Below are 25,965 nucleotides of genomic sequence, written 5' to 3'. Positions count from 1 at the left end.
ACCATCAGGCCGCACACATCAACATGCTGAAGGAGGTGAAGCTTTTATTGTGCTGCTGTAACAAAAGGGTTTCTTTCAAACAGGGTTAATACTAATGACTGAGTTAATAAATAGTGCCTGGGATTGATAATTACTTTGAAAATGCTTTGGGAAACATGCTTATTCGCTTACTTTCCAAGAGTTAGATGAAAAGAATAGTGCCACATTCATGTCTGTTTGCTAAAAACAGCAGACAATTATAGCCTAGCATAAAGACTGAAAGCAAGGGAAACTGCTTGCCTGGCACCGTCCAAAGGTAAAAAAATGTATGGGGAGTTTTGCTGAAAGTATTTCTTGGCCAGGCCAGTTGTAGAGTCTTGTAATCACTGCAATATTGCCAGTCAAACAGTGAAGAGCTTTGGACAACTAGCTGTTTCCCCTTATTTCCAGTCTTTTATGCTAAACTAAGCTAATCACCAGCTCCATATAGCTTCATATTTTGCATACAGACATGAAAGTGGTGCCGATATTCTCATCTAACTCTCCACAATCCTATTAGACTGAAGTCCCTGTAAAACAGGCCCGGACTGGCCAACAGGAACATGGGGGGAACTATCGTTGCCAGCTGATTGGCCTTGAGTGTCAGACCGGTGTTAACCCCTAGAGACCCGCAGGGCCGCTGTCGATTTCGGCCAACATTACTGTCTTTACCAGGCTATCATATAAAACTAGACAAGCTAAGAATCCATTGCTACCAATCATGTCACGCTAGCTTGTCAGGAAATGGGCTAAATAACACTCCATTAGGCAAGACCAAAGGGTTCCTTGACCTCTCACCTCAAGATATCTGAATGAAAAAATTGATTCTATGGGTACCCACGTGTCTCCCCTTTACAGACATGCCTACTTTATGCTAATCGCATGCAGTTTAGGGCAAAAACCATGCATTTTTTTATTTTCACCCACAGACAGAGCGCATTGTGTCATACTCGGAAAGCTACGCCCACCGGAGGGGAAAACGACTTTCCGCTCATCGTCCATTCCGTCTGCTAGCAAACAACAGAAAAATGCCTAAAAGTTGCTGTGTGGTTGGATACACCATCAACAATGTAAAGAACCCATGACTTAAGTTTTTATAAGCTGTCGAACCTAAAAACTGGGCTTTTATGATGACATAAGCTGATACAGACGTTATGAATCGACATGCCCAACATAACTTTTGCAGCAAGCATTTTGTTACCGATTCAAATATCCAAATTTCTATTTTAGGCTAACTATATTTCTGTGAATTAGGCTAACACATAACACATATTGTTAGGTATATTGTTAGTTTAGTGTTAGGACCCCCAATCTCCCCAATCTTCCTGCTGATTACTCACGCCTGCATCCACTTTTGTCTTCATAAAAGCTCAGTTTTTCGGGTCGGCAGCTTATGAAAAATTAAGTTATGTGTTCTTTGCATTGTTGGTAGTGAAAATCACCACACAGCTGCTTTTGGGTATTTTTCTGTTTGCTAGCAGAAAAAATTGACGAGGAGGCACCTTCACGCAATACAAATCAATGGAGAGTGGCAAGCTGTTTTCCTCTCCGGTGGGGGCGGGACTTAAATGCGCTTTTTCTTTTAAAAATGGTGTATTCGAATATTACTGCATACTGGGGTCCCTGGAGTTGCATAAATTGGGTATGACTGGAAAGCTGAGACTCTTGTAGATTCAATGAACCCAATTGCATTCACGTGTGATGATGTTGGTCCCCAAAGTTGCCATTTAATTATAGTGAATCAATTTTTTTGAAACTTGGCCTCACTGTTAAAAATGTCCTGCTAAAGATGAGAATGGCCATCGTAAGAGTAAACAGAAGTTACAGTAAGCTATACGTTGGCTGTTGTGAATGTGTGGGTAATGGCCTGGACTGCTGTTAGATTTCCAGCCTGAATTATTATCCCAGTCAGGCCCTGCTGTAGAATGAGGTTTTCTCCCCAGGAACACACATTTAGTGTAATGAACGGGCCTGTAATATTACAATAATTAATCAAGCTTGTGTTCATCAGCGTAGCCACGGAATAAAAAATATGTTAATGTTATAACTTATAAGATTGGGAGTTGACTGGGCTATTGGGCTTGAGCTGTGTTGTAATGATAAGAACATAATAATATTGAATGTCTATACGCCATATGAGTGCATACAAAATGAGGATGAGTACCTCAGTAAATTGGCATTTATCATGTCTTTTATTCAGGACAATTCTTCTACCTGCATCTATGTCGTTGGTGACATGAATGCTGATGCCAACTCTTTATTTGGTAATCATTTAATGCAGTTTTGTTCAGACGGTGGATTGATTTGATCTACTATTGCCGAATGATAGCTATACTTAATATCAGCAAGGCCTGGCACTCTACTTCCCGGCTGGACCACTGCCTTTGTACAGTGGATGCCCATGACTCCATCGATATGATGAAGATTGGTTATGATCTGGCTACTATGGACCATATACCTTTTCTCATAGTGTTGAACACAGGCAATTTACCAGTGTTGTTGCCTGTGGATAATGGCATAGATGTAGGGAAAATAAATTGGTCAAAATTGTCTAAGAAAGATCTTAATGAATATTTCAGTCATTCTGATGCTTTGTTGGGTAATATTAAGGTCCCAAAAGATGCCATATTGTGTCGGATATGAACTGTGAGAATGTAAAACACTGTAAGGATTTATGTTCCCTTTTATGAGGCTATTGTGGAGTATCTTGGTATCTCGAGCAGGCCTCTGTTTAAACATAGGACAAAAGTGTGCAATGCTAAGCCAGGTTGGAAAGATCATGTAGAAGAGCTCCATGCAGATGCCCGAAATGCTTTTAAAAAATGGGCTGAGTCAGGCAAAAGCAGGCATGGCCCCTTGTTTGAAAATAAGAAATGCTAGATTTAAATATGCACTTTGCTATATTAAAAGAAATTAAAACAGTATAAGGTCAGATTCACTGGCATGGAAACTGCAAAAAATTATGTTAATGACTTCTGGAAAGAAATAAAAACTATGAATAATTAGTAAAGTCTAATATAGATGGTGTGAGTGGTCCTCATGAAATTTCACAGTTATGGCGGAAACAATATTATGAACTGTTAAACTGTGTAAAAAGTTATCTGTTTGTAGTGGATAATGTAGAATTTAATGTTGATGTTGTCGTCACTTACACAATATTGAAGTTAAGAGATAATAAGGCCTGTGGTCTGGATAGTATTACAGCTGAACATCTTAAACTTGCCAGTAAGAAACTGTGCCCTCTGGTAGCTATGTGCTACACAGTTGTTTTGTTCATGGAACGTTACCTGATTCTATGCTCTCTGTTGTGCTAGTACCAGTTATTAAAGATAAAGTGGGGAAGCTGAACAGCTCAGATAATTACAGGCCAATAGCTCTGGCCAGTGTTATGTCCAAAGTGCTGGAGACATTTCTATTGTGTAGACTTGAGAGGTACATCCAGTCTACTGATAACCAATTTGGTTTTAAAAGAAAGCATGGCACTGATTTATGTATTTTTGCACTAAAGGAGATTTAAGATAAATATAATAGGCAAAATTCCACAATGTTAATGTGCTTCATTGATGCTTCTAAATCATTCAATCGTGTTAATCATGAGAAATTATTTTTTAAATTGTCTAAAAGTGGGGTCCCTGGTTTTTTAATAAGAATCTTGGTTTATTGGTACTCACATCAGACAATGAGAGTGAGATGGGGGAATGTTACATCTGTCCCCTTCCAAGTGACCAATGGTGTCCACCAGGGCGGAATTCTGTCTCCTTTTCTTTTTAATATGTATATGAATTTGTCTTTGATTTTAAATGTATGTGGTACAGGTTGTAGGGTTGGTGTCACGAAGGTAAGTAGCAAGGCTTGGACCCAAATGCAGTTCAGAAAACAGAGTTTATTAGGAAAAACAAAAAAAAAAACAAGCGGTACCAAAAAAACACGCAGGCCAGAAAGACAGGAACGAGCAGGCACAACCAAACAGCACAGAAAACCGGAACCTCACACAGACAGAACGTAATGATCCCACAAGACACAAAGGAAACACAGAGACTAAATACACAGGGTAATGAGGAAACGAGGGACAGGTGACACTAGGGCTGGGGAACCGGTGAAACACATCAGACAATCACAAGGGCGAGAAAACCAAACAGTAAAACCAGACAAGACTAGGGAGAAAAGACAGACTTCAAAATAAAACAGGAAATGAGAAAACCAACAGAAACATGAAACCAACTAAACAAAGAAACTTGACATTGGGAAGAGATGCGACAGTTGGTGACTCACTAATTAATCACCTTATGTACGCAGATGATTTGGTCATATTTAGCCCATAAAGTGCTGGTCTCCAACAGCTTTTGAGAATATGCACACAGTATGGTGCTGATTTTGATATAAAACACAATGCCAAAAAGACTAAGATCATGATTATTAGAAGTAGAGAAGAGAGACAGTCAACCTTCCCTGACTTCTATCTGTCTGGCACTACACAGGTGTGCAGTGAGATTACATATTCGGGCCATATTATTCAAATGACCCGTCTGATGATAAGATCTATAGGCAGCGTCACAAGCTGTATGCTCAAGCGAACATGCTGTGTCGTAAGTTTAGCATGTGCTCTGTATCTGTGAAGATCTCACTCTTCAGAGTGTATTGTACACCTTTGTATACTGCCTACCTGTGGTGTTGTTATAAGCAAGGCAGCATTAGAAAACTCATAGTGGTTTATAATAACAGCATGAGGCTGCTGCTGAGAGCTCCAAGAAGCTCCAGTGCAAGCCAGTCAGTTTGTCAGTGTCGGGGTACCTACCTGCTCTGCTGTTTTACGTAACCTGATGTATAGATTTATTTGTAGGGTATCTGAGTCAGAAAATGACTTGATCACTGTTTTGGCTAACCCTGTACGCAGTTCTGTTAGATTTTCTTCCAGATTGTGGAACCATTGGCGAACATGTCTGTATGTCAGACACTGAACATTGTGGAAGGTTTTGTATTTTATGTTATACTCTGTGTTTTTTATTGTGATATGGATCCCCCTGGGTCTGAAATAAAGTTTATACAATATACAGTACCACTGAATCTCCGTGTAACAATTTGGCCACCATTTAGCACATTGACCATACAGGGTTCAGCCATATACTAGCTTTCCACCTAATCTTGTTTACATTAGTCTCCACAGCGCTGTGTCAGCACTGGTGTATGATTTGGCTAAACCACTTATCTATTCTGGGATAGGGGGGTAGGGGGAAACGTTCTGGCTTGTTTGCATTTCTTAAAACCAATCACAACCGTCCTGGGCCCCAGATGTAGTGTCGGTGCCATGCAAAATAGATAGCGGACAGGTGAGGGACGGATGTCAGGCTTTATCCCAGCATATACATCTGTTTAGCCAGACAACGTTAAAATTTACCTTAGCTGATGTTCTTTCTGCAGCATGGTTTGTTTGCCTATTTGACATTTGCTGTACTGTACTCTCTCCTATACTGTAGCTAACTGTGGTGGGCAGCTTTGCTCAGTGGTTTGGTTTGGCTGAATTGAGGAGAACTCGAGAAAGGTTCAGAAGTTTCTAGTTGCAGTATTGCTCTAGAAAAGGGAAGTGTAAGCAGTTGGATGTGCTGGTCTCTAACCAGTGCGTCTGCCCAGAGTCTCCTGTCTGCTTTGACTGTAAATAATGTGGTTTTTCTGCTTTCACTATTCAGTGTCAGGTGTGTTTACACTTTTTTGAAGATCAGACTTTGAATATAATACAAAGATATCCTCTATGGTTACAATCCGGTCATATTATGCTTAGTAGACATTTTGCTAAACTGTGCAATATCAATATTTCCTATACTGTCAATCAATCTGTCAGTTTACTTACGTTTTACTGTTTACTGCTTATTTTTGTATTTTATTTTTATAGGGGAAATGGTTTAATTTGGAGACAGAGGAAATGAAACACACCACACATGAACAAACATTGACCAAAAAAGAACAGTCTTTCGGCTACACACCCCGCTATGGGAAAAAAACAGCAAACTCTACACAGGTTAAAAGCAAGGCTCAAACCAAACAGTTAACTCCTCAATTTAAGGCCGTGACACACCAAGCCGACCGTCTGGTGTCGGTCCTAGTTGGGCCTTTTTCCGGCTGACGCTGATTGGCTGTTCAGGCTTGAAAACGAGAGCGAGGAAAACAAGCAAACTGTGAAAGGCACACACAAGGCTCCTTTAATTTTTCATCTCATCTGATCAATCCAATACACATATAAAAGCAAACATAAAAATTATGTTTGAATGTTCCTTCTAAAAAACACAGGTTTGAACGATTGGAATAACTATTTTTCCACATTATGGCCATAAAATGGCAAACGTACAACAAGATATACATAACAACATTGTGTAGGCATACTGTATTTATTCCAACAATAACATGTCTTTTAAAAGATCTCTACATACCTACACATTACAAAATAAACTAACGTTATTAAACTAATATCCTATACCGAGATATTTAATATAAAGACCGTAACAGACCTCTCTCTCTGCGCCCTCTCCAATTAGCCTCCTAGCAATAGCAATCAAGCTAGCTTTTAGCCTCTAAATTAGTTAATTGTAACAACTCATCGTTTAATTGACATACTCTTGTCACATCTTAAGAAAGCACATTGCTATCGCCAGATGAGTGACATATTTGTTTGGCAAATTTTCGGTAACCTGAATGAATGCATGTTGTAAAAATGAATTGCCCCTTGGGGATTAAAAATGTTTTCTGTCTCTGTATCTGGTGGGTGGATGAAATTCAGGGCCTTAATACAATTATCCACAGAAGTTTTTGAAATCCCGATGACCATTAAACTATGTGGACTGCACAAAAACTAACATGAAACTTACAACGATTTACAGGCGTTGATCCCACTTTGTTACTCCCTCTTGCTGCTGGCTTAACAGCAGAACAACTCTTTCCACCTATTCCGTGTCTGTACCTTTTAACGGTGAGTCAGAATAACGGCGCAAAATTCCTGCCTTGAACAGACTGTATAAAAGGGACTTGTGTTAGCCCTGTAATAGTCTGGTGACTTGGTCAGGGTGTACCCCGTCTTAGTTGGTAGTTAGATTTCTGGGGAGTTGCACGTCAGGCTACAGTGTAGGGTACAGCGTAGGGTCCATATACACGTACCAATGTAAGAACCTACGTAGGTACCTACGTAAGTACCTACAGGGTAGGTTCAATTCAGATCCATAAATCAGGCTTTACCTTGTCTGCTATTATCAGTAATAACAGAAGTCAACTTTCACAGCCATGTGGAAAAAGGAACTTAAAACAGCAAGTTTAATATGTTGGATCAAATGTTGTTACTTATCTTGATTATTGTTATAAATCACATGTCCTATAAAACAAGAAATGAATTGAAATTAGAAGGAGATAACATATGTGAGTTACAAACTTTTATCTTTGGATTGTTTCTGTTTTCAGAACTGTGTAAATCAGTAAAAGAGTGAACTTTGCCGTCATGCATACCCTGTTAACCTTCACACCCAAAATGTGTCATATACTGTAGGCTTGACAGGTGGCTTTAAAAACATTAATCTGCAGCTGTAGTCAGTGGATTCACATCACTTACAGTAGATCTCAATGGTCACACAGCTCTCTTCTCTTGTTGTGTTTGAGAAAGATTCTCAAACCACACAAACATAATTTGTTTCTCTTTTGTCCATCTGTGTGTTCATTATGTTTGAAACTCAAATATAGTGATACTAAGTAGTGCTTCCTACAGTTGCATTTCTAGTGATTAATCGGTGAAAACAATGGTTTATTTATGTAATTCATGCTTTGTTCTATCGCCGCTTGCTCTCTTCAGTCACTCTTTAACTCGCTGGACCACATTACCGTGCTCGCGGGCGCTTGTTGAGCCTCCGTCTAAAACTCTGCCATTTATACCAGATGACAGTTTATAATGGATAATTTTATTTCTATAGTTTGTAGCTGACTTTACAAGCTGACATCGCTTTCTGTTGGCTGTTGAAACAGGTGACAGGTTTTGCAGCAACACCATCAGCCAGTTTGAGTTGAGCTGAAACGGGCCGGTTCAGACTGCTGCAACTTTTCCCTGCAACGTTCTAAAATGGTTTTGTCTCGTCGCGAATCTTTGGTCTGAACTGGGCTTAAGATGTACACCTGCTAACTAAAGCCAATGCATTGGTACAAAATAACCTATACATCATACTCTACTAGTTGACCACACACACACACACACACACACACACACACACACACACACACACACACACACACACACACACACACACACACACACACACACACACACACACACACATATGGCAACCAAAGGACATACAAGCAATAGCTGCCATATTGTCTTGAATGATTAAAAAAGTAATGGTTAGGAAGAGGTTTTTATGTATTTTGTGCGTGTGTGTGTCCATCTGGCTCATTTGCAACTCTGTCTTATTCCTTAGATTCTTTCACCAGAAAAAAACAAGACTAGGTCAACCTATAGTATATGGCTGGTCCGTGCATGGTGAATTCAGTTCAGTTACATTTTATTTATAGTATCAAATCATAACAAGAGTTATCTCAAGACACTTTACAGATAGAGTAGGTCTAGACCACACTCCAAAATTTACAAAGACCCAACAATTTCCACAACAGTGGCAGAAACCTCGGATAGATCCAGGCTCTTACAAACAGATATAGAGAAATATGATTCATAATAATTATAGCAGTTGGAATGATGAACCATGGCAGTTATAGTAACAGTAAAGATAGTGGAACTATGACTAGAAATAATAGTTGCAGCAGTTCAGGGCCTAGCGTAGCGGGGCGTTGCGGAGCGTAGTAGGGCACAGCAGGGTGTCGACCAAGACCACGGCAGCTGCAACCATGATTTAGGTGCCACACCATTCCAAGGAAAACTGCGAGGCGAGAAAACATAAGGACTCTGGGGAATTGGCGCCCCAGAGATAAGTTAGTAACAAGCATTTCTGGAACACGGATGCACGCAGATGGAAAGAGAGTTGATTTACTTCTTTACAACTGAATATCTTTGAGTTGTGGTGAAAGAAAATCTTTTGAGGACGATCCAATATTGGGGACCATATTGGGCTTTTAAAAACAGTAATCAACATTTTGCCCTAGTTTCTATAAATTGAAAATAGATATTAAATGATGGGGCCCAGTATTATTTGTTGTTGTGTACTGAAGTAGTATATCACATGAAAAGGTAAGGATATGTTTGAGACAATCCTGCCCATACAGCTGTGCAGGAAGAAAGCCATACAGATTATCAAAGACGCAAACCACCCCAGTCTGCTGCCGTCCGGCAGACTGTACTGTAGCACTTGGTCCCGCACCACCTGGCTCAGGGACAGCTTCATTCCAGACATAAGACTTTGTTACTCTTGAACTCTGAGCTCATCATGCCATTTTACCTCTAAACCGTCACTTTAGCGTATCACTTAACTTAGGAACTGAAGAAACACACACACACACACACACACACACACACACACACACACACACACACACACACACACACACACACACACACACACACAGTGGTGTGCCGTTCATCGGCATGTAGCCCGTGCTGCTAAGCCCATGCATTAAAACGGGTGGCACCAACCACAACAAATACATGTATTGTATTGAGGAAGTTAATCAGCTGATTGATGGGTGATAGAGAAGGTGGGCAGCGGCAATTGGAGAAACCCCAACATTCACGTCATTACACTCTGATCAATGGTGGAACTTAGTAATAATTAGTTGTATTGTGTATTGAAAAATATTTATGGTATAAAATAAATGAATACATTGGACTGACTTATATGTAGCAAAACTAAACTATAAATCATATTTTTCATTTACAAAGTAAGTGATGATGACCGTTGACTAGGGGTGCATGATATATCGACTCAATATCGTTATCGCGATATCACGTTGCGCAATATTATAAGTATGCAATATTTTGTGGAGCGATGCGTCCAATCCGTTGGCTGTGTATCTTAGTTGTGTCTGATTTAGAGCCCTCTTGAAACGCTATAATGATCATGTTTCATTGGCCAGTTACCGTGCCACGTGCACATGTTAGTGCACGTCAGCCCAGCCCAGTGTAAGTAAAGAAATAGAGACAACAAAATGGAACGAATCAGAGAAGCGAAAGAAAAGTTGTCCTGTTGTCCTGTTCTCTTTATTTATTTATTTGATACTGTCCAACCAGTAAAACATGTCCTGTTCTGTAGACATGGTACTTATTTATATATTTTATACTGTCCAACCAGTAAAACATGTCCTGTTCTGTAGACATGGTCCTTATTTATTTATTTATTTGATACTGTCCAACCAGTAAAACATGTCCTGTTCTGTAGACATGGTACTTATTTATATATTTTATACTGTCCAACCAGTAAAACATGTCCTGTTCTGTAGACATGGTACTTATTTATATATTTTATACTGTCCAACCAGTAAAACATGTCCTGTTCTGTAGACATGGTCCTTATTTATATATTTTATACTGTCCAACCAGTAAAACATGTCCTGTTCTGTAGACATGGTCCTTATTTATTTATTTATTTATTTGATACTGTCCAACCAGTAAAACATGTCCTGTTCTGTAGACATGGTCCTTATTTATTTATTTTATACTGTCCAACCAGTAAAACATATCCTGTTCTGTAGACATGGTCCTTATTTATTTATTAATGTTGGACCAGTCCAATATGACTGTCAGTTGAAATAAACCTTTTGTTGTAAGAAAACTTTCTATTTTGATGTGTTTTCCCGTAACTTTTGTAATTTTACATATGTTTAAAAATATCAAAATGAATGTTGATATCGCAATATTCATAAGCGATATCGCAATATCACATTTTGTCAATATTGTGTAACCCTACCTTTGACCTGCACATGCAGAGTATCTGTAAACGCTACAATTTACCGATGTTCCCCAAATGTCTTAGCCTAGAAATCTAGACGCACCCTAGCGGCAGCAAATGTAATTTGCAGCCAGGGTCGTCCAGCAACAGTTTGCTTGCGAGCTGGAAAAACCAAACTCTAGCTGGGCCAATCAAATATTGTATGGAGTCGGTGGGCGGGCTTAACATAATGACGGCAGAGTTACAACGGTTCCGCGTGAATTCCAAGGGGGTAAGCTTCGCTTCAGAACTCGAACCTCCTATGGCGCCATTTTGATGCTACAAAGAGATCACCTCCCGTTAGCATTCCACTGTCTAGCATTAATTTTGATGTCACTTGACAGTGAATAAATTTACATCTGAAGCGTTTAAAGACTCTATTTGTCCATTGTTTATTTCTAAATAAGCACGACAATGTATAAAAGGCTCCATTACCTTGTATCTCACATTATGGCTCCGTAGCAGACGTTTTTGTAAAAATAGGCTAACGATTGTGTCACATAGTAGAGGAATTACCGTATAGTACAGAAGAAGCTCGCAGGCAGTTTGGACTTACATGAGCTGTTTAGGTTTAATTACTAATGTTAACTAGCATTTTAGTTAGCAATAATTAGCCTGTGCCTATGTTATCTCCTTACATATACCTACACTCTCCGTCTCTGTAAGATTGGGAATGATTGAGATTTCTCTTGGCACAGCTACCAGAAGACTTCACACTTTCAGACACGTTGCTCACGTCACATTTACGTTGTCTCTCTCAGTTGGAGGCTGCGCAGTAAAGCTAGCGCTCACCGGAAAAGTGCTTCTAATATCCTTCACTGGTCTCCGTCCAGAGCAACGGGATCTGTTGTTCCATTCTTATATACTGTCTATGGTGAATTCCCTGCTACTTGAAAACAAAGAAGATGGCTGCCGCTGCTGCTGGCGAACAGCGGTCTTTCGAATCGGCTTTAGCCGCGACTCTGGAAAACTTGGAGTTAAGCTTTTCTTTGAGAAAAGAACAAAGAACAGCACTGAAGTCATTCTTAAAAAAGATGTGTTCAGAGTTTTGCCGACCAGATACGGCAAAAGTTTAATCTATCAACTAGCGTTGCTCTGGTTGGCTATGAGTGCAGAGGGAATTTGAAAGACAACCGTTTATCCCGCCCCTCGGATTGAGCCCTGCCAATGGTGAGTTCCCAGTCCCAACATCTTGATGTGGGTCTGGCTTGTCAGGCTTTAAACGTCTCATATACAGGTTACTGCTGCTGGTAGCGATCATAAACTGTAAAGATAATGGACATAGCATCAGTGACGTCACCTATTGGTTTGTGGACTGCCATTTGAGGCCTGGGTTTGCGGTTGAATAGTCTAAAAAATTTTGATACAGTGTTGATTTTTATTACGGTTTCATGCATCCAACGGTAATGAAAAACAACACTGTATCACACTGTATGCCATGTGCCTATGGATGTGTGAGTGATGTGGCCCTCATCTGGAAGGGGCATGTGAGACACATTTTAATATCAGGTGGCTACTGACCTGCATTTAAATAAGTTGTAGGTATAGTTTTTCTTTTGGTGATAATTTCCGCTCGTTACTCACCGAGCTGTTCATTTTCCCCGCTCCACTCAAATCGCTCACCGTTGGCTCCAAAATGAATGAGAGTGTAGCTTAAACCTGTGGTTCCCAAACGTTTTCACATGTTAAAGTTGTATTAATGAGGATTGAAGCAAAGTGTTTCAAAGTCGAAGTTAAGGCCGACTTAAAACAACCTGTACAGCTGCGTCAATCTCACCCCGCTTGCCACCATTTTGTGGCCTTGGCATAAGAATGCTGACATCCCCATTCTTAATCCTTCCACATTTCTGTTGTTTACTTCATTTCTGTGTAATTACCATATTTTTTTTAATCAGCTAACAATGTCTACTGACATTTAAAATCATGTATTGGTCACTAAGTCAGACTTGACCCTTACGAACAGTCCCTTTGAGGCTTTGACCAAAGCTTCATTGTGAGAGAAAGCGTTGCTTGTATCTACCTGCTGGACAATGGTGTGTTTGTAAAGGTAGGCAAGTCTGGCTGAAGAAGTGGTAGAACCTGTTTGGCCATTTTCTGCCTCTCTAAGGCAGCTAGCAGCCCCCAGGCATGTTGTTTTAAGAGCTGTAAACTTCAAGTCAGCCTGTTCAGCTGATCATTGCTCAGCAAGTTGAGTATCTACACTAGACCGTTAATGCAGCTTTAAAGCTTTAGTGCGTAACTTTTTTTTATATAAATAAACGTCCGTTACATTTAAGCCATTGCCAAATGAGTTGATACAAAGCTAATTAAGACTAGCTCACACAAAACTCTCTCTGTATTTCTCAATATAAGTTTATGTTCAGAAGATTGTGTCTGGCAACTTTCCTGCGCAGAAACTCAAGTGAAGATAGTTACCTCTTCTGAAGAGTCCATCATGTTTTTTTAATCCTCCGTGTCCTCATTGGTTACTAGCAACTGCATGGAGGAGGGGTGGGAGGGGTGCTTGCATCATGTGGATGTTGTGAATTATTTAGAATTCCTTATGGGGGAGACAGAAACTACGCTATGCTATTAATATAAATTAAGTGGGAGAGAGAGGGGGATGACGTGCAGCAAAGGGCCGCAGTTGGATGCAAACCCACAGCCTCTGCGACAAGGACTGAGCCTCTGTACATGGGGGCGTACGCTCAACCAGGTGAGCTAACCAGGCACCCCAATCTAGCATTATTGATAGGTCAGGGACACTGCAGAACCTAAATGTGTTGCTTTTAAAGCTCTTAAAATAGTTTTGGGTTGCTAATTGTGCATACCTGTATCTGTGAAACAAAATATATTTAAAACTTTGAGATAATGATGAGAGTTTAAATTAGGGTATGTTATGTAGTCGCATGATTGTCCATAACTAACTCCTAACTCGTGATTGATCGCAAATTAATAACATTTTTTATCTGTTCTAAATGTACTTTAAAAGGGATGTTTTTTTAAGTTTTTAATGCTCAAGTGGTTTTTGAGACTCTACGTACTCAATTCACATCGACGGTACATGCAAATAACTTTATTCTTGTCGAGAGAACTCATCTGGAAGGGTTTTGAAACTCAACTTCCCACTCAGAAGACCTTTTTCTTTATCCATTTTGTGCTCAAGAGGGTTTGTTTCTGCGAGCCACCCGCTCCTGTCCTGTCCCACCGTCTCATCTTTCCCAAACTTCAGAGCAGGCCGAGGCTTAAATCACAGAACACGCATCCAAAAAATGTTCACATTCATTTTGACAGGCTTAGTTTTCAAAAATTCAGTAGTATCGCTGACAGTGTGTATGTGGATTTGCATTTTGACATCACATTCCAAACAACAAGTATGTAGGACTATCTGTAGGACTATCTGTTATCAGCAATGCAGCAGGCTGAGTCTGCACATGAGTGTTGTGTAACTGAAGATGTGTATGATCATGTATAGAGCTGGGCGATTCTCATGTAATGTTTCCTCTGACATGAGCCGGGCAGGGGACAGATAACGTCTAAGTTTACCAGTCAAGTCGGGACAAGCCAAGCATGCTGATGGCATGTGTGTGTTGTGGTAATAAAGTGTGGAAAAATGTTAGTAACCCCGACAGCTTTAGTATAAGTTCCCTGATGACACTGCTGTGGTCTAAACTGTTATAGCTTACCTTTGCTCTTTATTCATTAGTTCAGTAAGAAAAGCCTGTTTATAGACTGAGGGAGGGACACAGTGGATCAATCCCATGAGTCCTTATTTCCCTCTGTGACTTCCTAGATTCCTCAAATGAAGAGATAAAGAGCACACTGCCACACTCTTTTTAAGCCTTTATTTCTCCAGCTAAAGTAGTCTTAGCTCCAGACTGGCTTCACTCTGCTTCACATTCATAGAACACTTTTAGGTTCACTGCCTTGCACAAGGAGCCGAAGAGTTACAGGAAGCATCTATGTTCAGTAAAGCAAAGCCTATTTCAGACATGCACCTCATACGTAAATTTGATTCTGAGTAAATTGTCAGTCTCATATCTGAATTACATCCAGAGTCACTTTCACATAAAAGTCAAGATGGCAACCTTACTAGGTCAGACCTAATAACATAGGACGGCGTTTGATAGCTTTTTATTGTATTGAATTCAAATCAAATATGGAATCCACTTATCGGATTCATATCTTTTTTAATCCTTTATTGAATCTTATTAGGTTTACCTTTTAACTTGTGTATGTACTGTAACTAAGTGCTAAAATAACTCCAACTCAAAGATGTCCAATCGACATTTGGTGCTGAAAAGGCAGAAACACTCCAGCTTTTAATGTTTACATATGAAATGTTCGTCAAACTGTATAGTTTGTCAGATATTTGTCTCCCAGACAGTCTAATGTGTGTTGTGTGTGTGTGTGTGTGTGTGTGTGTGTGTGTGTGTGTGTGTGTAGGGAGGAGGTGCAGCAGAACTGTGTTCGATGGAGGAAGAAGTTCTCTTTCGTGTGTAAAATGATTGCTAATCCAATCACTGGAGTGTTGGACCCCTGCATCTGCCGGGTCTCTGTACGTAAGGTAAACTACAATTCCCAGCAGCCACAATTAAAGGCGATGCCATTTTACCCTACATTACCCAATAGTACAGGAAGGTTTCGGCTGCATGATGAAAGTAATGCACCGTATACTTGGTTTGTCCCACAGCACCTGTCCTAGTTCACATATCAGTTCACACTTATAATGTGATGTAATAAGTTTATGGATATGACTGTGTTAGCAGTCTGACATTGACAGTTTTGACAGTTTTGTTTTCTATCTCTCCAGGAGCTCAAAGGAGGAAAAGCCTTCTCAAAGGTAAGATTATTTTCTGATGATGCAATCAGCAACTACTAAAATACAGATAGAAGATATGAAAACTCATTTTTAATCCAGCTCAGACGAGTTTAGCTAAACTGTTTGACCTGTGAACTCTTACTCAAAGTTGAGAGAGTCCTGCTTCATACAGTATATAATAATTAAGGCTGGGTGATAAATACATTTTATTGATTAACTCAAATGTGTAGTTTACGTCGACTTGTTTGAATGAAAATCGTTTTTCTCTTTAACATTTGCGGACGCTCCCCTCTGGGCTCCCGTAGTTCCGAATGGGCTCAGCCCTCCCCCCCGCCCCGCGCATTTTCCATAGAGATACACAAACAACATGGCAGCGACAGAACTAATGTTAATTAGTTCTTTTCTTAAATAGTTGTTTAGGGCCAGTATCGCTGATACCGATTCAATACCGATACTTTTTAATAATTAAGGTGGATGCATCATCAAATTGCTAAAGCTGTATTCATTTTCATGACCTTTTCGTTCGTTTGTATAAATTTGTTTTGTTGCCACTGTATCTTACAGCCTTTTTACAAATTATACAGCTTGGCGTTGTTTCATTTTTAGCCTGAAAATATAGCCACACAGCGCTCCTCTTCCTCTCTGCCATTCTTCTGCTCCGTCTCTGTCTGCTTGTGTGTGTGGTGCTGGCCGCCGCAGGGCCTGGGTGCTTGCCTGCTTGTTTGCACGGCGCCCCTGAGTCACGTGACGGTAGAACATCAAATCACAAGAGGGGGGAGGACAGGGTTTCCCGCAGCACTTTGCAGCCAAGGACCACTTAATTTAAAGTCAGATGCAGCCCCTACTACATATTGTATGAAATTAAGTTTCATATTAAACTGATCCTACAATAACTGTCAGGGCAACCTAAAGCCTTCTTACATACCCTTTTTTCATAAGCTATTAAAATATTAATTGTTGGCATGATTTTATAAATCCTATTTTAATGTTACATATGTGGCACAGTAAATCTAGGATTAATTGTATCTGTGGGCTGATATCTTAGTGACTACCTTACCGATAGGCCAGTAAGCTTATCATCAGTGGGAATTTATATTTGCTAATAATATGTTGGAATTACATTAAGGCATTTTAATTTTATTTTAAAGACTCAAACATTTACAATAATTTGGAGGTCCCCCTGCAATGACTCTGAGGACCCCCTGTTGGAGATCTGTCAGGGTTGGTGTGTCAGGGACTTTACATACTGAGTCAGTGAAGAAGAAGGAAACGGTTCTGTTTTGTCGTGATATTTACCCATATTTTTGCTAATATTCGAACATCTCCACTTCAGTTTGGTTCCCATCAGGATTTCCAAAGCTAACACTTGTACAATTTAAGAAAGCTCTTAAAGTGATGGTTCGGCGTAATTCACCCTAGGGTCCTTTGCACCATGACCTTGAGCCAAACACCCCCCCAGAAGCTTTTTTCACCTGGGTCTAACATTGGGAGAGTTAGCTAGAGTAGCGTTATCAGCTGAATAGCTTAGCGCAGGGGCTAACGGACCCACGTTTGTATCTTGTAAGTTACCCCACTAATAATGCCCGAAATGATACCAAAGGTCTACACTAGTACAAATAGGTTATACACTCATAAAAAGGATGGATTGGAAAGTTTGTAAGTACACCAGAAGTTTATGAACACTTGCCTGCTCTCTTCTGCTCTCTGTTGCTGCTGCTGCTACCTGCAGTTAGACGAGTGCTTAGGGCCGTCTATAAATTACTACACCGAAAAGAGTTACAACAAAAATACTTATTAATTTAATGATTAAATAAGGTAATGTCTCCAAACTTACCTCAATTATTACTTGTCTCCTGCTAGTTATACTACAGCACTTACTTAAAAAAAAAAGTTAAATTAAAAAATATTTTTGTTGCATCTCTTTTCGGTGTTGTAATTTGTAGACGTCCCTAAGCACTCGTCTTACTGCAGCAACAACAGCAGAGAGCAGAAGCCAGCAGGCAAGTGTTATTTACATAAACTTCTGGTGTACTTACAAACTTTCCAATCCATCGTTTTATGAGTGCATAACCTATTTGTACTACTTGTAGACGTTTGGTATCATTTCGGGCATTATTAGTGGGGTAACTTACAAGATACAAACGTGGGTCCATTAGCCCCGCGCTAAGCTATTCAGCTGATAACGCTACTCTACGCTAACTCTCCCAATGTTAGACCCAGGTGAAAAAAGCTTCTGGGGGGGTGTTTGGCTCGAGGTCATGGTGCAAAGGACCCTAGGGTGAATTACTCCGAACCATCACTTTAAAGGTTTGTTTTTGTCTGTGCAATGTTATCCCTATGGAATGTCTTTGTAAACAACCCATGTTACTCCTAATATTATTTTATCTTTCATATTTATTCTGTTGTTTTGATATTGTGTGTAATTTTAGTTTCGGCTTTTTTCTTCTTTTCTTTCTTTTGTTTTAATTTTTTCAGTATTTAAGTTTCTTTCTATTTTAATTGGAGTATGCATTGGAGAGTGCCCAGATTAAGCCTCTCTGAGGGTTTTTTGATTATGTGTTTATTAATCTGTAGTATTTGTATATGTGTAAACCACTAAACTAAGCTAAATGTGATGTCCGCGTTTTGCAAATGAACTTTCACCTGGCCGACTGAAAGTGAAAAGGAGCGAGCTGGCCGCAGAGTGGACAGACCAACCAGCTTTTGGCATCCTTTGCACAAAAAAAGGACAACCTTTTCAGGAAAGAATATTCAGTTTAATGACATTTTTAGATTGGATGAATGGGACAAATCTGCACAAAATATGTTAATAGGATTGGCAATGAAATACACTTCCACACAGGCTCACACACACACTATCACCACCATAAACTGTGACTCCTCAAGTGAGAAGCAGTGCTGACTGGGTAGAATAATCATGGATGAGGTTAAAGGAGGTTGTTGACTTCTACATTACATAAAGCCACTCTCCTGTTTCCTTCATTTACTTCCTATAAAAAAGAAGTGGACCAGAGTTGACCTACAATGTATTCTTAATCTGTGTATAACTTTTCACTTCCCACCTTAAATGTTTATTTTTTGGACTGTTTTTAAGTTTTCTGTTGTTTTCTCATGTCTGTCTGTCTTTCTGTCTGTCTGTCTGTCTGTCTGTCTGTCTGCAGCTAGGTTTTGCTGATCTCAACATTGCAGAGTTTGCTGGTTCGGGCTCCGCAGTTCGCTGCTGCATCCTGGAGGGTTATGACACCAAAAACACTCGACAGGACAACTCTATTCTCAAGGCAGGGCACACACAAACACACACAGACACACACACTGAATTGATCAGAACAGAGGTTTAGTAACACGTGTGTTTTTTTATAGGTTACAATTGGGATGACGCTTCTGTCTGGGGATCCCTGCTTTAAAACGTGAGTTCCTCTTTTTCAGGGATTCGGACACAGTGGCCCCCCTCAGACAAAATTAAGAGAACTGCTCTGTCTCACCCATGTCACCCCCTCCATGGGCCTTGTCCACAGTTTTCAACACAGGGCAAATATCTGCATATGGATGGACAGATGAGAGTGTTAGTGTTCCAGTAACATAAGAACCAAGTCCACAAAGGAAAAAGTGAATTTTCGTGGATTATTTTAACTTCTATAATTACTTTGTCTTACTTTGATTTGGGGGATAATCAAGCTTTAACTACAGCATCCGTAATTTGCCCAAGAGTGTTTGGGGACTTTGGGGAATATAAACAGGAAGTATAATGTTGCTACAGTTAGCTGTGGGCTACAACTTGAGCCCCATTTCTTTTACATTTTGGCAAATTGACACCATTAAAATTAGGTGGAATTGATGTACCTGGTTAGCTCACCTGGTTGAGCGTGTGCCCCATGTACAGAGGCTCAGTCCTTGTTGCAGTGGCTGTGGGTTCGGTTCCAAAGTGTGGACCTGCATGTCATTCCCCTCTCTCTCTGACTTAATCTGTCCTATAAATAAATGCCCCAAAATAATCTAAAAACTAAACAAAAGGCAGAATTAGCTTTTTGCAGTTCCTGTTTGCAATGTATCCATGGGTGGATAGACAGACAACTATCACTGGAATAGAAGAAGAAAACTTAAAAATCGTGTCATGATTAGTCTAGCATTGCCAGACCTATCTCCACAGCACTGTGTAGTAAGGTCTGGCCACACCACATATACATTCCAGGATAGGAGAAAAAAAAAAACGCTCTTGGTTGTTTGCATTTCTTTAAACCAATCAACAATTGTCTTGGGCAGCGCTAAGCTCCAGACGCAGAGACGGTGGCTCTGCAAAATCGTCTTGTATAACAAAAAAATAATAAATAACTAAAAACTTGTTTTGGTGGAACATTTGCACCCCGCAAAAGAATATGCCACATAAAATATGAACTGAAGTTAACTGTTCACACAAAACAGTAATGTGAGCTAATTAAAGGTGCAATATGTAATAGCCTACTGACGGCTAGTGTTTAAAATAGTTACTGCAGTACAAATTCAAAATACTGGAGAGAGTCGTCTCCCCCCCACCCCCTCCTCCCCAGACTCGAAGTTCATGGAGGTTGCCAGGCGGAGACCGCAGCATCCACAACAATGTTGCTAGACGCTTATCTCACATAGCCAGACATACTTCACAGCTCAGCGGAGTAGCTAACGTTAGTTAATAAAAGCACATGCTCACGTGGAGCTCTGCACCCAACTGACAGGCACACTTTTTTGGCTTAGAATTACAGTAGGAACCGCTAAAAACCCCAAAACCCACAACCTCGACGTCCTTTTCCACCAGACTCAAATACACACTTTATTGGCTTACAATTACGGCAACAAATAACGCTAAACACACTGCAAACTCACGGTCCTCTCTTCCTCTCTTGGCTTCAAATAACTCACCGCTGTCGGCTATGGCCGCTGAACAGGCTACACGTTGTAAACAGCCGTGGCCCGCTTGCCTGGTCCTCCGGTAACGTTAGCAGTTAGCAGGGTTAGCGTGGCAGCGTTAGCCAGGACCAGTCGGGATAACTTTACTGGCTGTGTCTCAATAGTTTTTGTAAGTAACCAACTCGGGTAATGTGATTAGCTACACGAATGTTAAAATGACATAAAATGCCCGTCCCTAGTAGCTGTGATAAATTAGCCTGAAACTAATGCTTACCTGTTCCGGAGAAAATTAGCCAACTCCGCGTCCTTTTGGGGCTCTAAGCTGTCTCCATCTTTCAAATACATCTCCAATATTTACCAGGGGTTTGTTAAATCTCTGGTCACGCAACTGTTAGAAAGGTGGCAGTTTTTTTTAGGTTGGGTAGAATCTATCTCCGTTGATCCTGTTTGTTTGCTGCTTTCATGGCTGTACTAACGTTACAGCTGTAGCCAGTTGGGTTTAGGTTATTACAGGTATATCTGGCAACCCGGTCTGGCTGTCAAACTGGGCAGTTGATAACAACACACAGGCCAAAACACAAACAGAAATTCCGTCACGGAACGGAAATTTCAAAAAGTGAAAATACTGGCATTAGCATTGTTGTCAGAAAAGATAGTATTTCAATTTAGCATGTTTCCTTAATATCTAATGACGCATTGGGGTCATTTTTGGATTTATTACAATAAATATATTACATATTGGACCTTTAAATTAGCTGGATACATAATAAAACGTCATTTGCTCTTACCAGTGCATGGCCGTGTGTACTTCCTCCACAGCAATCCCACTAATTGGCCCCTATACATCCCAGTTAGATAGTAAATAAACATTCTTTGTAAATCTTTATAATCCTTCCCTAAATAAGCAAGCAGGCCTGCCTTGTTGAACTGTCCAAATTGTCTTCAAAACTTGCCATTTTCAGCAGATAGCCTGCAACAGCGAAAGGTGAGGGACATCCGGATTTGTCAGATGTGAGGCAATTATCATGGAAATGTAGTGAAAGTTGTGATAGAAATCAGAGATAATTATATCCTTAGATAGTGTCACATTGCGCAGAGAGCAAAGCGCAGTGCAGGTATTCGTAATCAAGGTTGGCAAGGAAGCTATTTCCCTGTTGCTAGGTAACAACATGCTGTTATCTCATTGGTTGCGCTTTCTAAAGATCAGCGGCAACTAGGCCAAAGTTGACATCATTTCAAGTCTGAGCGCAGCGCAAAGTGGCAAATCCGAGCCAGGGGTAGCGCAGCGCTTAGTTGGGCGCCACCGCCCTCCCCATAGGAAATCAATGGAACAACCGGCACAAAGCGGTTTTGCCACCTATCGTGTGTATTCGGCTTAAATATATGTGTTCAGATTTGACTTACTTATGATAAATAACCTCCGTGAGTTTTGTGTCACAGCTGCTGCCGCCTAATTAGCAGCCAATCTTCAATATACAGTATAACTTGCCGTTGTTTTTCGAACCCCAGCATGCACCTGAATGTGACTTTGGTGACTTTTTGTAATCCTCATTGTTTGTTTTGTGCCTGTGTTTTTACCATTAGGCCTCCCAGCACGGCCAAATCTCTCTCCATTGGGGACGAGGACCCCACCCTGCAGCTGGACTGTAAGGGTGAGAGCACTGATTCCACAGTGCAGCCACTAGGAGGCATCATGGAGGGTCCTCGCGCCTTCAAACCCAGACAGTCGTCAGTACGTAGCTCAGGTAACTGCTCAGTATTACTAGACTTGACTCACCTTTTTGATACCAGTACTGCAGATACCCTCGCCTGCACTGAGATACCCTCTCAGTGCAGGTGAGAGTCTCAGCTGACCGGCATAGTGACACTGCATGAAACTTTCGTGACATTATCTTCGACACAACACTCGTTGAATCCTTTAATTGGCAACCAAATAGACATTTTCAGGGGCAGATGTTTAAATGAAAAAAGGGCACGTTTTAAGACCTTTTGAAAACACATATTAGAAAGAAACATCTACAGTACATACTGATAATTAGCTCACCGTAATTTATAAATGCCACATTTTAGCCAGAAAATACCAGGCATTCCTTTTCATCTTTTTTAAATAAGTTATTTTCACACAATTTGGTCTTTTGTTTTCCTCCTTAGCTTTGGCATCACAAACAGCCTGTAACTGTTTTCAAGTTTAGCTCTTATTCATAATAGTTTACCTTAGACCAAATGAGCTAAACCTTTTGTAACAATGGTTGGCTGTTTTAGTTACACACACACACACACACACACACACACACACACACACACACACACACACATATATATATATATATATATATATATATATATATATATATATATATATATATGTATATATATATATATATATGTGTAAACTCTGGTGGATTTGTGAGGACTATGGTTAACTGCTACTCAGATCTCTGCAGGGTAAATCCAGACAGCTAGCTAGACTATCTGTCCAATCTGGGTTATCTGTTGCACGACTAAAACAACCTTTGAACGTACACGTTCCACCAAAAAAAGTTCCTATTTTGCAGCAGCACAGTGGCTCAGCTCTGTGCTTAGCACCGCCCAAGACAATTGTGATTGGTTTAAAGAAATGCCTGCACCACCCAAGACGATTTTGATTAGTTTAAAGAAAAGCCAATAAACCCCTCACAGAATGCTGTGTGGACTCGCCAGGCTCTCCTCCGCAGCGCTGTGGAGGAAGGTCTGGCAATGCGAGACTAGGTGTGTGTGTGTGTGTGTTTACTGTGTGTTCCGCAGGGCTTCCTGAGGAGGGAGAGAGTGTGTCCAGCCCAGATGAGGTCTTTCACACTGGACACTTCCGCAGCTCCAGCTATGCCAGCCAGCACAGCAAGATTTCAGGTCAGAGCGCTTCCTCATACTACAACCAAAGTCTGGAGGGTTTACTTTCTTGTGCTAAGACCAGGGAGATGCTCTGATAGAACAACCTCTGCCTAAGAGTGTTATTTATTACCAACACAATTTAGAAAACTAAATGACCTGGGCCCTAATAATTGAGATTGGGTGGACTAAGAGAGGGTAAATATAAACAAATGGTTGTACTGTGCATCCATCTGTACACAAAGCTGGATTACAAACTGAGCCAGGGCACCATAAGTCCAGGAGCCCTGAAAGCTCTAGTGTTCGAGTATTCGCTGTTGATTAGTACCGAAGCTCTGAAGCCCAAAAAATGGTATGCGGGACAGCCCTGTACACTGTGTGGAGTGAAGAGTGCGAGTACAGTTTCCTTCTCTCTATCACTCCAGCTGTTGGAAAGTGGCAGGAAGGAGGAGATCAGCTACTGCCTTTAAAAAAAAACAACACCTGGATGCAAATTTACCTTTCCTAGGATGGCGAAGACATGGCCTTACCTACTCTGCCTCTGATTGGCTAGTACTCATTGCCTTCACTGGTTGGATTGATTAGGTTTAGTACACGAGGAGTGAGATTGGTTAGGTTTAGGGTAAGAATACCAGGGTAAGCCAGTCAGAGGCAGATAGGGCAGGTTGTGCATTCTTCATCCTAGACATTTCCACCTGAACAAGTTTCAGGCTGCAGGAAAGAAGCAGTCTACTTAAATTTACAGTTCTCAACTCTTTGGCAGGGAAAAAGTCAAGGTGTACTGAGTTTTTTGGCTTAGACGATTCCCGCACAGCAGAACTAAATACAGTGCACCTGGATTTTTGTGCTCCTCTCCCTCTCCTCTCCTCTCCTCTCCTCTCCTCTCCTCTCCTCTCCTCTCCTCTCCTCCAGGCTACAGCACAGCTCACTCTCGCTGCTCCAGCCTGACTGACCTCAGTCACCATAGGAACGCCTCCTCCAGCAGCAATGTCTCCTGTGGGCTTGCCCAACCCTGCCAGCTAACTGCCTCCAGCCCCACAGAGCCACACCGACAAGCATCTCCAACCAAACCAGAGAGACCTCCTCTACCCTCTGCAGCAGCCCTCATGTCCAACAGATCCTCCAGGTATTTACACACACACACCTGTGCTTTTGACCAAACACATCTGCCCCTGCCAGTCAGTCAACAGGGACCTACCAGGAAGAGAGACGTCAACTATGACATGATATTACTAAAAGGCTGTGGGAGCACAAGCTGACAGAGGAGAGTAAATAGCTGTCAGTAAGAAAAATATAAATTCGGGAGAAAGTACCATGGACAGGAGAAAAGAAAGTGAACTTACTTGGCACTAGGATTGAAAAATCGCTGAAGATCTGAGACTGCATATTGCTCCATAAACAGCTGAATGACTTTAAATAATTTAGATCGATCAGAGGCCTGAAAGGTAAAGTGAAGGTTCAAGACAGCAGTTAAAGCTGGCAGGAATTTTAAGTCTTTGAAAATTTCCTATCCTATCTATTCCCAAGTCCTATTGGACCATACACATTTGCCAACATCAGATTATTGCCCCAGATTTCCCCTGTATGGATAATAAAGCACCCATTGGAAAATGTGCTTACAAAATGTATGTTTAAAGGAATATTTCACCGCTGGAAAGCTGAATATATCTTTAAATTGGGTCACTTATGTAGTAGAAATGTGAAAAAATTAATTAAATTGGTGCCTTCTAGGCCGAGAAAAGCCAGAAAATGTGTTTTGGTCTTATATGGATGAAAAACACTAAATCCCAGAATGCACCTGCTTCGTTGCTTTGAGTCCACTCCCAAGCCACGCCTACCGCTTCACAGACAGACCGAGGCATTCAACTCAACTCAAGCGTGTTTTATTTCAACCATATACATGAAACAACGTTTCATCGTGACTCAACGACATTATATAAAAACGACATACGAAACAGGCTACATTTAGTACACACACTTTATAGGCTCCGTAAAGTTCAGCTAACGCATACTAGCATTAGCGCTTGGTGGGCTGTAAACACCGAGCATAAACACAGCCGTGAATTAGCGTGCAATGTAGAATGGTCGGCATTTAACAGTCACAAACTCCACCAGCAGTTAGCAGTTAAATGGATACAAATCACCACATTTCTGCACCACTCGGTGTTAACACAGCCCACCTCTTTTACCTGGCGACAGAGCATCTCTAGCTCGGAGGGCTAGCAGGCCTGGTAGCTGGACAGTCCAGTACACTATTCAGGCATGTTTCCACAACAACAAAAACACAGCAGTCTCTCAACTCACGTTGGGAGTTTCGTTGAAGTTGGATGTAGTCCAGTTTGTGGTCTAAATGAGCGGACACTTGCAAGCAGGATCCGTAAAGTTCAGCTAGCCATACTAGCATTGGTGTAGCTAAACACGGATTATAAACACAGGCGTGGCGTGGAATGTCGAATGGTCGGCATTTAACAGTCACAAGCTCCACCAGCAGTTAGCAGTAGC

At 40.9% G+C, this 25,965-nt stretch overlaps 1 protein-coding gene across 1 annotated transcript in view; it reads left to right on the top strand.

Annotated features, from left to right (window-relative positions):
- fam102ab (family with sequence similarity 102 member Ab) overlaps positions 1-25,965 on the top strand; it is a 35,876-nt gene that overhangs the window by 6,037 nt on the left and 3,874 nt on the right. Inside the window, exons 3-9 of the mRNA XM_039780729.1 lie at positions 15,345-15,465; positions 15,712-15,741; positions 18,882-18,998; positions 19,081-19,127; positions 22,183-22,343; positions 23,383-23,484; positions 24,376-24,589. Of these exons, the coding sequence (XP_039636663.1) occupies positions 15,345-15,465; positions 15,712-15,741; positions 18,882-18,998; positions 19,081-19,127; positions 22,183-22,343; positions 23,383-23,484; positions 24,376-24,589 (792 nt within the window). The remainder of the gene's footprint in view (positions 1-15,344; positions 15,466-15,711; positions 15,742-18,881; positions 18,999-19,080; positions 19,128-22,182; positions 22,344-23,382; positions 23,485-24,375; positions 24,590-25,965) is intronic.

The sequence above is a fragment of the Perca fluviatilis genome, chromosome 17, assembly GCF_010015445.1.
Source record: "Perca fluviatilis chromosome 17, GENO_Pfluv_1.0, whole genome shotgun sequence".
NCBI classification, from domain to species: Eukaryota; Metazoa; Chordata; class Actinopteri; order Perciformes; family Percidae; genus Perca; species Perca fluviatilis.
Note: the sequence above shows the minus strand (reverse complement) of the source record. Positions and strands in the feature narration are given on the sequence as shown.